Genomic DNA, 15,293 nt, shown 5'->3' on the forward strand with positions numbered 1-15,293 from the left:
CTACTCCGAACGGAGATTCTTCCCTGCGGGCTTCTGTTCGCCGCTTTCTCAGGGTTCAATCACTCACTTCCGGAATTACTATCCCCCCTGTAACTGTTGTATCATTGTCTTCCCCTTCCACGATCCAATCGTTTACCGTCCCCTCAGATGCCCCCTACCCTGCGAAAAAAAAGGTTCCAATTGATATATCGACTGCGTCAATATGCTGTCGCAGGCAGACACAGGAAAAGAAAAACACCCCTACCACCTAGTGAGTGATAAGTAACTCAGTATCAATTAATCGCGAGCTGCCCCGTTGCTGTTATTATTTCATTAATACCGGGGCGCGCAAGATTGCAACGCTCTATCGTATATCTCGTAGCTTCCTGGATGCCTACATGTACCTAAGTACCTGCCTGCTCTCCTTTCTCTCTCTATGCCCCCCAAATTCTGGCCTTGCAAAGTCCCCAATTCCAAGAATGTCAAGAGCAACCCAGTCTAAGGCTTACACCCCTCCTCCGAACTTCCACCCCCAACCCCCGCCCAAAGTTTTTTCATTAGCAACATAGATGCCAAGCTAACACCTGTACGGTGTACCACCCCTGTGGGTTCAACACTCAACCTTTTGTTGAGCGCTCTCAGACACAACCAGGCCAACGAATGGCCTTGCGAAGAGCGTGAAAGAGGAGAGAGAAAAAAAACCCGGGGAACCCGCTTTTCTGGTTTGACGCCACATCGACGACGATCCCTTTCCCTTCCCCCTCCAAAAGATGATCTCTGTGATGTCGAAGTACCTTGGGAAGGTTCTATGGAAACCCATACAACGTTCATCCCATTACGTTTCTGCCCATTTTTTGACTCTACCTTGCCACAACATCCCCCGGCGGAAGTCACGTTTTGTTGAGGTCCCTCACCCCTAATTAGCTGGCTAGTTAGGCCGGTGACCCAACCACGATGATGCTTCGTCGTCGATTTCTCTCCAACCCCAACGGACAGAAGGACTGTTCTCACCCCCTTGATGGGTCTATTTAGTTAGTAGTTAACCCACAAACTCTGAACATTGCGGGGGCGGCCCCAGGGATTTGGGGGGGGGGGGGGGGGGGGCGGTTTCATGAAGGAAACATATTTCTGGGGAGCGGGTTCCTTCCGGCGACGGGGTTTGAGGAAACAACACACCAGCCAGCATGGACGTAGGTGGAGGGTACTAGAGGTACATCCGGCTACTGTATCCTATATGTATCTGCAAACAAGTCGGAAGTCACACCTTGTAGACACCTATCAACATGAGCAATCCAAAGCCACAGAAAGCATATTTTATTATTATTATCACCATTATTAACCATTTTAACCACGCCATGAGGCATTGCGGAAGGAAGTCCACTAGAGTAGGTAGATACCTGCTACTGCAGCAGCAAGTAAGAAGGCGAAAGAGGAGAGACGCAAACGTGGTGTTTGTTAGAACGAATCTTGAATAGGTGCAGTTTCAAGATCCTAACTTCATGTCGCCCATCACAGCACTGGCAGTGGCAGCAGTGGCAAGAGAAGGGTCCACAAAGCAAACATCCATGGCCGACCATCACATCTGCAGGGCTGAAATGTCACCAAGCACGTAATGTTAAACCCTTACCACCACCCCTCTCGTTCTCCGATCTGTCCGTTTGTCCGGACGTCGTTGTTCTTGCGTTTCTTTCTTTCTCCCAGAGCAGCAACTGTGAAATTGTTTAGGTTTAGAAATAGCTTAGCCTTGTGCGTAGAGTATGGTTGCGGTTGCAGTAGCAGCATATAGCCTGGCATGCACCGTTGCATTGCTACTCTACTATACTCCACTAGCGTGGAGGGGTCAATGATGATGATAACAACATGCAGGTTCGACGGACATGCCGCTAAGAAATTCAATTCATCCTTTTCCTACTACCTGCTCTACTTTGACCCAAACCTATCGGTATCACTTCTCCCTTCACAGGTCTAGTTTGTAATTTCCGGCGTCGTTGTTGCTGCAGCTCGATATTCATGTGCACCGCCATTGGAGCACTTATGAAATCTTTCATACTGGGCCGCCGCTGCTGATATGCTATGCGCCTCAATAGGGTCCTGCTGCTGCAACCTCATGGCGATCCTACATAGCATAACATAGCATAGCATATGAGTACTTTTATGTAGGGAGACCGTATCTTGCTTTGGCTTCCTCAACTTCCCCTCTTCGCGGCATCATGGAAAACATATCTACATAACCGAGAGTTTCTGGTATCTGGTAAAATGGAGTACATAGACAGACCGACTTCCCCGCCCTCTGGGGCGAGCTGCAGCAGTAGTTAGTTGCATAGTCAGTGCTCTACCTAGAGTACCAGTTACCCATGATACCTACATGTACCTCTAGAAAGCAGAGGTGTCCCCCTCATCCCCATACACCCTCCCCGGATCAAACACATCCCTCTGCGCTGTAGTTGGCCGGTGCAGGCTACGCATACAAAACGGCGATATGCCCACCACCACCACCACCCAGCTATGTAGGTATCATCCATCTCCGTCGTCGGCCCACAATTCCCAAGCCGGAGTCGCTGCACAGGGAATGAGAAAGTCCAAGCTTTTGCACCAGATCTCGACCCCACAATTCAATTCCTCCCCTTCTTCCCCCCTCCCCCTTCGTATCTAAAAAAAGGGCCCACGAGTGCAGTCAGTCGATGTTCGTGATGTCTTATCCGACACCTTCCTCCTTATCGCCGGTGCCTCAAAAGGGGTTAGGCCGGTTAAACAGTACCAGCCTTCAAAATTCGAAGAAACGTGACCCCTTCGGCATCACGGTTCCCGAATTCCACGACCAGGACCCAGAGCGGCGGTGCCGAGGATGTCAGGGAAGGTAAAGTAGAGTCAGCGTCCCTCCCCCTTGCCCTACCGACCGGACCGAGTCCACAAAACCGGACCGGCGCGAGTAGTGATATCCGTGTGCGAATCCTCTCTCCTTTTACACATGTTCCTTTGCGCCCTACCTGGACCGAGCGTACCTAGGTAGTTACATAGGGCCGGGGGGAAGGGGAGCGTGTGAGGGCACGCGACCTGCTGTTTTATTGCGACATGATATCATGCAATTTCCCCCGCAAAAACACCGCATGAAATGAAACAGATCGATTTCGGACCCTTAATCTGTCTGGGCTGATTGTGGGCTGTTCACTCGCTCGCTCACGACACACACAATGAGCAACGAGCAACAACAATAGCATCGAGAGAGAGAGAACGAGAGAGGGATCCGAGTGAAATAAAGAATTGTCGATTCCTACATAGTTTTACTATAACCAGCTAGCGTCCCGATCATGACGTGTTTCTGCGCGCGTAGGACTTTTATTTCCTCTCTGAATTGATTATTTTGGGAATCCAGCAAGAAAGAGGTGAAAGGTGAGTAAGCAAAGCTGTAGCTGTGCGCAAAGTCGAATCATTTCTCCGAGTGAGGGGCTGTGATGGGGATGAGTATCCAAGCTGTGCTGGGGAACGGCGTAAAAAGTTGATGGCCTGAGACAGACAACATGCCAATCGCGCGCGCAGGCCGAGCAGTCGGGGTCTGTAGGTTATTCCGTAGATCGTGTGTACAGAGAGAGCAAAATCCGGGGAAATAATTGGCGAAACATCTGATGTTTCTTACAGCTCCGAAGGAACAAAGTCGCAAACCTTGATCGCGGATGGGGGTCCAGGTTTGGTATATGGACTCGAGAGTTACATATGTCGGCATATGTGGGATCGAAGAAATTCCAAGCCTGCGGGACCGTGGCATGGGCCAGTGGGAACGAACCCCTCAGTTGAGCCGCAATCTTGACTACACGTCCCCCCGCGAAAAACCCCACCACTACCACCATCTGATACACACAGCTCAGTTACATCAAGAAATGGCCGACAACAACAACAACGAAGAAGCTGGAGCAGCAGCTCCCCAGGAGCCCCAAGCTAGGGTCGTTCTCTACTGCGGAGGTAAGATCTTCGATTGGCAGTTCTTCTTTGGATCCCTTCCCCCACCCCTTGATGTCCGATTTGCAATGCTGATGAGGTGCGTCGGTGATGGTGGTAGTGTGTACATTACCCCCGGAGGTACCCAACCTATCCCACGGACACAGCTCTTTGATTCTGCGAGGCAGTACATCGACGTGATGCTAACGCTCGACACCGAGTCAAAAAGTACTGCGAGTTCGGCAGCTCCGCAAAGAAGTGCAAAGAATGGCTCGAAGAGAATCACCCTGACCTTGTGGCCTCGGTTTACAACACTGGTTGGGCCCCCCCCCCCCCCCCCCCCCCCACTTCTACCCCCACATGTTCTGTTTTTATCTATCCTCAGGCTTATGGGACACTGGCTGACTGTGGTTCTTTTCTTATCCACCTTTCCAGAAGCCGTCGAAGCTGCAATGTCTCACCTAACCGTGGACGCCCTTGCTCGCGCAGAAAAGGCTGAGCAGGCCGCGGAGAAGAAGGCAATCAAGGAAACCGCGAAAGCTGAGCGCGAGCTCGCTAAGAAGCTCTCGTCAAAGATTGTCCTCAAGCGGGTTGAGCGTGCGAAGCGCAAGCATGTGATTGTCGTTACTGGGCTCGAGGCGTTCGGGCTGGACCTGAAGAAGGTTGCGAAGGACTTTGGCAAGAAGTTTGCGTGCGGGAGCAGCGTGACAAAGGGGGCGGCCGCGGGACAGGATGAGATTGTGGTTCAGGGAGACCTGAGTGATGATATACTGGAGTATATCGAGGAGAAGTATCCGGAGGTGCCCGTGGATAATATCGAGCAGGTTGAGGAGAAGAAGAAGAAGAAGAGCGAGGGGCCTTGAAATTAATGGTGATTCTTGGTGTTTGCTTTTTCTTTTAAATCATTTCCTTCCTGCTTTCTCTTTGTAGTTTTTTGGCTTACGATTTGGCCCTTTGTAAGTACATATGATGCGGCGTACAATAACCTGAAGGTCGGGCGATAAATTGGCCCATCGGCGGGGTTCAGCCACTTACATTGGTTTGAATAATTGTAGGGTCGCAGAAATGACTCTTTTGCTAGATACCAAAGCGATGAATTGAGGAACAAACTTAAGCCCTTCATGATTAGAATACCTAAAGTCCTATCCCAACAAGTCGACGTGAAGTCATATCATCTATTGCCGATCGACGAATCGGGTCACATACATGTCTAACATTGCATTGACTTCAAAATTTTGCTATCAAGCATGCTCTGCAGTGGGAAACCGAACAGCGAACAGAAAGCATTGAATTCTAGGAAGTCCTGACTGGTCACGCCTGGGTAGTATTGATATAAAATAAATAGCTTTCATAAAATGCTAAGACCAGTATCTCACAAGGCCACACCAAATAACACTACAAGCGCAACCCCCCCCAAAGTCACAGCCTAGTGAGGTCTGTGATTAAAATACCATTCGAGTACTTAGGTACAATATCACGCTACACATACCTTACCCCCCCCCCCCCCCCCCCTCTCCTCTTCCTCTACTTAACTCTTAACCCATAGCTAAATGACAGCCCCGCCGGCTGCAGGTACACACATTTATTCCACGGTTTCGAAAAGCCTGCACCCCGCATGTCACAGTCCGGTGCGGTCATTCCCACAGTTATGAAACCTGGTAGCTGATGGACAGATCTGAGATAAAAGTGTTGCAGCTGACGTCGTTGCTCCCAACAAAAAAATCTCGTGTGGTACGACTGGATTCAACAAATTTATTTTCTTCTTATTGCGCAAGATTGGCGTATAACCAGTAGAGTAGAGTACTGTCGTTCACGGGTTATTGGCGGATACTGGGTGATGGCGGACAGGGCAAAAAAGAGACACCCAAGCCAACTTTTACCTGCAATTCGCCAACACCCAGTATCCGCCAATACCCCGTGAACGACAGTACGTAGCTTTGGACGATGTATATAAACCCAACAGTAGCAGTAGTCTCGATCGCTGTCTTTTGTGCGAGCCGTATCTCGCTTCGCTGCCGGTGTGCGTTACGTGTCTGCCGCTGGGTCAATGATTGTAGCGCAGGTTATTGGGCGCTCGGTCATAGACTTCACTGATCAACGACCGAGACTTCTTTAGCTTTGTACGTTGCCCATATCTCCACGATATATCTCACCCGCTTTCCAGATTTGGAGTAAAAGAGGCAAGCGAATGTCAGTGGCCTAGCTGCCGGTACTTGGGGTTTTAAGCATCTGCGGTTGCGATTTTTATCTTTACGGCAGGTTCTTTGCCAGGTTTGGAATGATTTGTATGTTTGATAATATTTCCAGCTTCCTTTATGCGCTAATTATTTTGGTCGTAGAGCTTATGCCTAGCTTGACTCGTCTTAAGTGAGCTAAAGATATATTTCATACTTCCTCGCGGGGAATTCTGTTACCTAGAATGAGGGGTACATGTAGTTGATATCAAGTGAAACATCAACTAGAACCGGAGAGGGATAGTACTTCCCCGGTAAGCCCTGGTGATCGAGTGGTGAATGTCAAGATGGGCCGCTTTCCTAGGCCGGTGCTGCAAGACGTTGCGTGTTCCAATGATTACATATAATGAGACCAAACTGTTGGATGAGAAGGAAGATGATAATTTACTGCTTTATGCGGTATTATTGAAGACAGGTTGTCAGGCTACCAATCCCTTGTCGTAAGTCTGCAGTTGTAGTATACGTAACTGATAGTCACGACGCGTATGCCACGGGAGTACGATGGAAGATCGTATAGCTCAGTTTCGTACCTATATGTATATAGACACTATTGGTATTATCTTGGGGCCACAATGTTACATCCCAACGGCTAGTGGGAATACCTACAGTTGTTAAACTATATCATGAGATATCACTCGTGTGTCTAAGGCCCAATCGCAATACCACTAGTCGCTCTTTTCCGTTGACCCAGGAGTCTTCTTCCGGCCCTCGCCTTTGGAGATAAGCCTATCAGCTTTATAATATCAAGCGCTGATAGTACTTGCCAGATTTTTTTATTCTGTCCAATCCAAATCCGGTAAGTAGGCGAGTATATCGTGAAAAACAGGCAAGATAGCAAGGTGAAGTCCATTGTGAAGCGGCTTTACGTCCGAACCACAATGGGGAGTCGGTCAGAATAAAAAATCCGGCAAGTATTGATCAACCTGCCCCTCCCTCGGAGGGTTTCGCTGGGAGGTTGATCTTGTTCGAATCTGCCGGCCACTTTTATATTTGTTGTTTTTGTTAAAAAAGCATAGAGTGGTGCTCTTATCCCGCACCACGCCACTAAACCTTGATATCAGGGTTTGTCGATTAGCTAAATGTAATTTCTTCAAGGGTAGTGAACTGTGTGTAAGTGCAGTTGATCTGCGAGATGAATTATTACCTATGTTATCAGAGATAGGTTATCATGATGGGTGGAGGGTTTGTTGATTGATTAATTGATAATTCATTGATTGTGTGCTGATAGGTGGGGGTAGCTGGAGGGGTAAAGAGGGGCATATGAAAGGTATATGTGGAGGTAGTCTCCGTGCACATCCGCTACGGGCAGCAAGCTGCTCACTGTAGGATCTGGAATATTACAGCAGGTTTCATAATACTAGGCTCAGCCGAACGAAATAACACATAGAACAATTCTTGTAAAGTTAAGCAAGATTACTCTATTAGGCAACTCGAGATACTGCTTTAGGTATCTCAGTTTAAACTTTCAGCCGGATTGCCTACATATAGTTAATGAGGCTATGGAAATTACCTAGAGAGGTAATAGCTTGAAGATTCCTACTATGTGATACGACGCTTCACTGAGCCTAGTATTATGAAACCTGCTGCAACTTTCCGAAAAATGTCGGGAAAAAACCCCGACGCTCTCCATTTCCTATGTCGGGGTCTAGCTGAAATGTGGTATCAGCCTCTAAACCTTAATTTTAATGTCGGAAGCTGAAAAGGCTTTATTTTCCGTATGTACTAAATTGGGCCCGACTTCCGACAGCTTCTCTCCGACGTTCACCAAGGGTCGGAAGAATAATAAAACTCCAGCCCCTCCGGTAGAAGGGCTGGATACGAGACTAATTTGGAGGTTATATGAGAGTATATATAGGGGCACACACCGCAATTCACATGGAGGGGCAACGATCGCGAAAGACCCTGAGCCCAGCGCGTGATGTAACCCCACGACTTGCCGAGGAAGCGACCCCATCATGATCATCTTCAGCCATCAATCGAAGGACATGTGATATCTCTCGAGATCTCCCGAGGGGGGATATCATCTAGATAGAAATGTTGCGCGGTTAGTATTAAATGAGACTAATATATATAGCTATACTTTAGAGTCTGCTGTAGCACGACCTCTAGCTATCTATGGTGGTTGTTATGTGTCATGAAACATCACCTACGTATCATGGAGTGGGAGGGCAGGGAGCGGGAGGGAGTAGGAGATGCGGAGATGGGGAGATGCGGAGATGGGAAGATGGGAAGATGAGGAGATGGGGAGATGGAGCTCCTAGCCTACATGTAGGTATATACCTCATACCTTCATGTACTCTAAGATCAGGGTCACAGGAATGGATGGGGATATCCGGGGCTGGCTGCGCGATACCCTCTCTCTAGAGTACAGTGGTGAGGTCATTCTCTCCGGAAGAAGAATGCCGCGCCTGTCCTATTCGCAGCATCAACTAGAGGCGGGATCGAAGCTGGCTGATCGACGAATCACCAGCCATCACTCGCACCGAAATTCTCCAGCCCACGCATCTCCACTTTAGCACATGGAATCACCTCGATATCAAGAAGACCCAGAAGCTGCATGAAGTGCACACAACGTACCAAAACGTCCAGACATCACATCACATAGCACACAGCACGGTCGAGTCATCCGTAATTAACGACCAGTCACGTGGAGCCAATGATCAACCTGCCCTGCCACCCGCGCTGTCTGAATTCTCACTCGCACTCAAGCTACAACCACCACCACCATCATCACCACAACTCACTCACACTCTGCATTTCACTCACGACTTACCCTCCATTGCGGACTCACAACACCACTCAACACCGTCCCTGCCAAGCCACCTCCTACCTAACCATCACCTCCGGGTAACTGGCAGCCCCCAAGCTCTCTGTCACACAGCCATAGTTACCTCCGCCGCCGCCCGTCAAGAAAGCTGGAGCTCTAAAGGCGATTCTACAGCTCGCGAACTCCCACAATGTCGGGCGGAAACATTCGAGGGTAAGTCTCTCCCGTGCAGCTCCCACTCACTGGCAGGGCTCGCGCACACAGCTAACGCCCTCTGCAGATTCAGCTACTTGGAGGTCAGTCGGTTTTCTCGGGGGTGCCGTCGAGCGAGCAGGAAGTCATTTGTGAATGAGTTGAGATGGAATTGACACCGCTATAGAACCTCCCTCCAATAACGTTCCGCCGCCTGTACCAGCAGCCCGCAACCTCCCTCGCCATCTTCCGCCGCATGCTCCCAAACCTAGGTACGCGCACTCACCCACCCGGGGGTGCCTCTCACCCCCCACCCCCCACCCCCCCCCCAAACTCAGCAGCACTAACTCCCCCAACAGCCAAAGTGATAGTGACCACTCTCCTCTACAATGACAAGCCTATCCCCCTGGCAGACCTCGAAGCGCTGATCCGGCCCGAATCACACCGTCAGCGCGAAGACGCCTTCAGCAAGCTGCGGCGACTGCACATCATCGCCGAGGCCGCGGATGGCATCAGCCTCGACCCCGTGTTCAAGAAGAACTTTCGTCTGGCGCTGACGGGCGGCGGGTCGCACCACTCGTTTGGTGTGCCGTGCAACACGCCCGACAAGAAGAACGTCACGGTGGCCTTCCTCGACGAGTATGCGCAGAAGAAGTTTGAGAGCATCCTGCACTTTATGGTGGGCACGCACAATGACACGAAGCCCGGCGATGGCGTCATTGAGCTGCTGTGTATCGGGAAGCTGATGGAGCGGCAGTATGACACCCCCCCCCCCCCCCCTTCTCTTTCCCCACCCCACGTACCCGGAGGACAAGGCTAACAGCAGCAGAGGCAAGGGCACCCAGGCAACAATCACAAAGAACGGCTTCTCCTTCCTCCTCCAGGAAGGCAACTCCCAGATCTGGGCACTACTGATCCAGTACCTGGACTACGCCGAGGACCTCAAGATGGAGAAGACGGACGTGCTGCACTTCTTCCTGATGCTTGGCTCGCTGGAGCTCGGGCAGGCATACGCCGTCGACACGCTGACGCTCACGCAGCGCACCATGCTCACGGACATGCGCGACTACGGTATCGTGTATCAGCGAAAGGCCTCCTCAGACCGCTTCTACCCCACGCGCCTAGCTACGACGCTGACGAGTGAGAGCGGCGGCTTGCGTAGCGCGAGTCAGACGATGGAGGTGGCGACGGGCGCGGATAAGGCCGATGATGGCGGGAAGGGCTTTGTCATTGTTGAGACGAACTACCGCGTTTACGCCTACACCAGTATGACCCCCCCCCCCCCCCCTTACCAGCGCAGCAGCAGCAGCAGTAGTAGTGCTAACACAAAAAACAGACTCCCCGCTACAAATCGCAGTCCTAAACCTCTTCGTCCGCCTCACCACCCGCTTCCCCAACCTCGTCTCGGGCCGCATCTCCCGCCACTCCATCCAAGAAGCCATTAAGATGGGCATCACCGCCGACCAGATCATCAGCTACCTGACCGTGCACGCGCACCCGCAGATGCGCAAGAACCTCGTCATCCTCCCGCCCACCGTCGTCGACCAGATCCGCCTGTGGCAGATTGAGGGCGAGCGAATGAAGGCGACGCAGGGCTTCCTGTTTAAGGACTTTACGACGGCGCAGGACTTTGAGGACGTGGCGAGGTATGCGGGCGAGCTGGGCGTGCTCAAGTGGAAGAGTGTGGCGAAGAGGTGCATGTTTGTGACGAGGCATGAGCAGATTGCGGAGTGGCTGAAGAGGAGGGCGGCGGGGGGGAAGAGGTAGTGTAAGAGGGGGGGGGGGGTGAGGGTGCTTTTTTTTTCTCTTTAGTTATAGCGGTTTTTTTTTTCTTTTTTTCTTTTTTTTCGGTTCTTTTCTTCTCTACTCGGTTTTTATGTCCCTTTATCTTACTATCTTTTCTTTTGGGAACGGGTCTGTCAGTGAGCAAACACGAGGCCATCGTGTACGCACCTATTTTTACGGGGCAAGGGGGGGGGGCGCGGAGTATATTAGATACGAAATTTGGTAATTATTAACCTGTACTTTTACGCGGTATACTACTTCATAGTTCGATCCTGCACACCGAGGAGAATCACTAGGAATCTGCTGGAGAGGGAGTGAGGGCCTGTAAAGGAATGTGTTGGGCAGTGTGTAGTGGTAAAATAGATTATCCACCTAGCTCGAGCTCTACTATCCCCGCAGCTAAAAATAAAAATTGAACAAAAAACAAGCACCGTGAGGATTCGACCTCGGCAAACGTCCTATAGCTACCCAGAGAGGTGCATTTTCACTTATGCTAACGAAACAACTTTTGATAGACTGGGCGGAGCAGGTAGCAACTAGCTAGGTATCGGTGAAACAACCCGTAAACCTCTCTTGTATGAAGGCGTTAAAATTAGTGAGAGTGAGCTGTGCCATGAAGCTATGGGTTGTCGGCACATGTATGGTGGGGAGAAAGGGAGGGGGGAGGGGAATCATAGAAAGTCACTCGTATATACCCGCGGGAGGGGAGGTGGTTGGCGTATAATTTTATAATCATCAAGTATCACTCGTAGATATTAAAGCCCGTGCTTTTTTTTTTTTTTGTTTAATTCATTAATTATTAAAGCCCGTGCTGTTGGATATTTGGCTTTTCAAATGATGTCGAACGGGTACGGGTGATCTGTCATGTCGAGACCTGTCCTTGTCATGTCGAAGACAGCTGTCTAATGACAGTTGTCCGATCCGTGACCATATAGCTAGTTAGTTTCTTTGTCGAGATCAGAATCAAGTCACTTAACTGTCTCGCCCTCATTCTGTCTCGCCCTCGTCCAACTTTTTCAACACGTGCTAGTATTCAAGCACCCCCCCGAAACTGGCACCCCGACGGCAATCTGGCTCCATCTTGTAAACAGTTTGTGGCCAATTCGGAAAATATCGACGGATGGATTGAGATTTGCCCCATCGATGGGCGAAAAGTTAATTCTATTATCCTGGCTGGTTTTGGCGTTCTATGTTCCTTACTCTACACACTACTATCATATTAACGGTTTCCCCCATTGCTCTGTCTATTTGTTACCCCGGATTACTACTAACGACGACGAGAATTAGTACTAGTTAAATGAAAGCTCAGCTTTTGGTCCCATAACTCCCTGGAATTGCAATATTTACAACCACCCATCTATTTATCTATTCAGCCATCCACCTACTTCCTCACAACCTCCACCACGCACCTCCCCACGCCCACCTCCTTCTCCTCCCTCACCATCCTCGTCACCCACCCCCCCCTCGCCTCCACTACCTCCAGAAACTCTCCCACGCCTCCACCAACCCCGAAATATATCCTCTTTGCCGCCACTAAACCCTTTCCTCCCTCCTCCACGGTCCCCAACAGCACATCCGTAAACAGCCCCAACGTGGCCGGCGAATAAATCGTCTCCGACCCCAACACCAGCCCAAACCTAGCACCCCCCAACAGCGCCAACATACCCTCCCCCCACCCACCACTCACAAACTCAACACCCACCCCACGGCTCTCCAGCGTCGCCACAAACTCGTCCACTAGCTCCTGCGTCACCTCCAGATCCCCTTCATCCTCCCACGCTGCCCCAGCGCGCAACATGCACCACACCAGCAGCAGATTCGGCAGCGTCACCAGCCGCAGCACATCCACATTGTAGTCTGCGAGTGTGAAGCTGCAAGGCGTGCCACTGACCAGTGCCGCCTGGAAGAGATGTAGTGACGGCAGCGCCGTGCCGCAGCCGAGCTCGAGGACGCGGGTAGGGGTGGGTGTCAGCGGAGTGCTGAAGAGGTGCTGGACGAGGTCCAGTGAGCACTCCCAGGACTTGAGGCCGCCCTCGTAGACGGAGGTGTGGATGTCGGAGGTGCCGATGAGGGCGTTTGGGGTGGTGGAGGTGGAGAGTGGGTCTTCGGACATGAGCTGCATGCGGACATCGTAGAGCTCGCGGCGGGGGAGGCGGATGTGGGGGGTGGGATGCAGGGTGGTGTAGGAGATGTTCTGGGGGAGTGTGCTAATCTGGCAGGTGTTAGCTGTGGGGGTTGTGGAGGGGGGGGGGGAGGGAGAGGGCGCACTAGTGAGGCGAGTGTGTGGTGCTGCGCGGGCGTGGTAGGGGCGGCTGTGGGTGCGGCGGGGGCGGGGGCGGGTGCGGCGGTCATGGGGGTGTCATCGTCGCTGTCGCTGTCGCCGCCGGTGGAAAAGTTGAATTTGAAGGACATTGCGGGTTTGGTCTGGCTGGCGGCGGGGTTGGTTGGTTGCAGGCGTTTTTGCTAAGTTTGTAGATTTGGATTTGCGCATGGAGTGGGTTTCTTAGTCATCCAGCATTAAGTTGTGGAAATCCGGGGGGGCGTGATCATTGACACTCGAGACATCGTGAGAGACCTTTAATTACATGTATGGTTGTGAGGAATTATCACCGAGTAGATAGATGAGTAAATGATTAATATGCCTCCAAATAGGCTGTGTCTGGCCACACAATATGCGCACCGTCCGCAGAATGCCCAGTGCATGTCATGAGCTACGTACACTACCTGAACCGTGGACTTGTATAATTATGGCCTGTCCTCAATAATGTCGTATAACGCTGGAAACTCTAGCTAGCAGTCCTGTTAACATCATCATCGTCTTTCTTCTCGATCTCACCCAATAGCTACATAGGTCTTGTTATAGCCGTTGGAACACGCACTGCCGTACAGTACCCATGGTAATGCACACCAATTACCCAGTGCATATAACCCCCTCCTCCTCCTCCGTCATGGCTCCTCACTCAGCCCATCTCATGTAGTCGAGTGATATTCCAAGACTCACTCGCTCACTCGCTCACTTCCCCGCCAGTGCCAACGACCGCTCTGCGATGACCTCACATCGCTGTGTGTCTGTCTGTGCCCGGGTTTAAATTCTGTGTCTCTCTGTCACATGCAACCAAGCTTCGCAGAGAGCCGCAACCGCAACCGCAACCGCAGCCGAGTGGGCCGAGCTGTGACATGTGGTGGAGCAAGCCATCTTCTGGATTGTGTCTGTCCCCCGACACCGGATCTGGCCCGGGAGGGAAGCTAGGTTTCCCCACACCCGCTGCGCTCCTTTCTCTACCTCTACATCTACGTCTATACACCTATATACGTCTACAGCTATATCTACGTCTCTGTATTCTACGTCTCGTCTCTATTCTACGCGTCTCGTATTCAGACTACTCCAACACCTTGCTATCTAGAAACCCCTCAGGACAGTACACAGTAGACTCCACCCCCCCCCACAGACGCCATGGCCGCCCCTATAGCCCCCTCAAAGCTTCAAGCCCTCCAGGTACCTCCCCTCCCCTCCCCTCCCCTCCCCACCCCCCTTCCCCTCCTCCACCCAACCAAACTAACCCCCCACCAGGAAACAATCACCACCTTCCTCCTCGACCCCCGCAACCATGACCTCCTCACAATCCTCAAGGGCCTCCGCAACGGCCTCGTCTACGGCACCAAAGTGCGCTTCCCCCACGCCCTCGTCATGGTGCTCCTCTTCCGCTCCGGCACCCTGCGCTCCAAGGCCTCGCAGATCTTCACGGCCACGCGCACGCACGCCATGAACCTGGGCCTGTTCGTCACGCTCTACAAGACCGCCATGCTGGCGCTGCGGCACGTCAGCCCCACGGGCAAGGAGCGCAGCGCCGACAGCTTCGTGGCCGGCGCGCTGGGCGGCTATGTCGTGTTTGGCCGCGGCGGTAGTGGTAATAGTGTCAATATGCAGATCGTGGTGTATGTGTTTGCGAGGGTGGTGCTGGCGCTGGCGAAGCTGACGGTGAGTGATGGCCCGCTGGGCGTGGTGAGGGGCGAGAAGGCGAGGGAGAGGGTGGGGAGGGTGGCGTGGCCGCTGTTTGCGGGCGGGAGTTGGGCGATGGTTATGTGGTTGTTTAGGTGGTATCCCGAGGCGGTGCAGGGGAGTATGAGGAGTAGTATGGTGTATTTGTGGGTATTCCTTGTGCTGGTTTTGGCTGTGGGGAGTTGGGTTGCTAATGTGGGTGTGATAGGTATGATAATGCGGAGACGTGGACGGGGATTAGGGACTTTTTGATACATAATAAATAGATGGGAATGGGGGCGTTTGGGGAAAGGGGGGACTTTGGGTTTTGTGGGGAGTGGGACTTGGGCATTGTATTGTGGGTGTGGGTGTATGATAGATATCCGTGGAGGCGCTGGTCATTTATATTCCATAACGTATCACA

The 15,293-nt window shown here is 51.8% G+C and overlaps 4 protein-coding genes across 4 annotated transcripts; 3 read left to right on the plus strand and 1 right to left on the minus strand.

The window, feature by feature from the left end:
- Nucleotides 1-3,854: 3,854 nt before the first annotated feature.
- Nucleotides 3,855-4,775, plus strand: H6S33_002075 (uncharacterized protein; the record flags this gene model as incomplete). The annotated part of the gene is made up of 3 exons (XM_044833423.1): nucleotides 3,855-4,053; nucleotides 4,134-4,229; nucleotides 4,348-4,775. 3 exons carry the CDS (start codon nucleotides 3,855-3,857, stop codon nucleotides 4,773-4,775), a joined length of 723 nt encoding a protein of 240 aa, XP_044693218.1.
- A 4,328-nt stretch (nucleotides 4,776-9,103) lies between these two features.
- H6S33_002076 (uncharacterized protein) lies at nucleotides 9,104-10,872 on the plus strand (the record flags this gene model as incomplete). Its single annotated transcript, XM_044833424.1, has 6 exons — nucleotides 9,104-9,126; nucleotides 9,194-9,209; nucleotides 9,293-9,377; nucleotides 9,465-9,861; nucleotides 9,935-10,371; nucleotides 10,442-10,872. The coding sequence occupies 6 exons, from the start codon at nucleotides 9,104-9,106 to the stop codon at nucleotides 10,870-10,872; spliced, it is 1,389 nt and encodes a 462-aa protein (XP_044693219.1).
- Nucleotides 10,873-12,271: 1,399 nt separating this feature from the next.
- On the minus strand, nucleotides 12,272-13,302 carry H6S33_002077 (uncharacterized protein; the record flags this gene model as incomplete). The annotated part of the gene is made up of 2 exons (XM_044833425.1): nucleotides 12,272-13,102; nucleotides 13,159-13,302. 2 exons carry the CDS (start codon nucleotides 13,300-13,302, stop codon nucleotides 12,272-12,274), a joined length of 975 nt encoding a protein of 324 aa, XP_044693220.1.
- Nucleotides 13,303-14,344: 1,042 nt separating this feature from the next.
- On the plus strand, nucleotides 14,345-15,156 carry H6S33_002078 (uncharacterized protein; the record flags this gene model as incomplete). The annotated part of the gene is made up of 3 exons (XM_044833426.1): nucleotides 14,345-14,386; nucleotides 14,462-15,036; nucleotides 15,099-15,156. 3 exons carry the CDS (start codon nucleotides 14,345-14,347, stop codon nucleotides 15,154-15,156), a joined length of 675 nt encoding a protein of 224 aa, XP_044693221.1.
- Between the last annotated feature and the right edge of the window lie 137 nt (nucleotides 15,157-15,293).

The sequence above is a fragment of the Morchella sextelata genome, assembly GCF_020137385.1.
Source record: "Morchella sextelata strain SCLS chromosome Unknown scls_12, whole genome shotgun sequence".
NCBI lineage: Eukaryota > Fungi > Ascomycota > Pezizomycetes > Pezizales > Morchellaceae > Morchella > Morchella sextelata.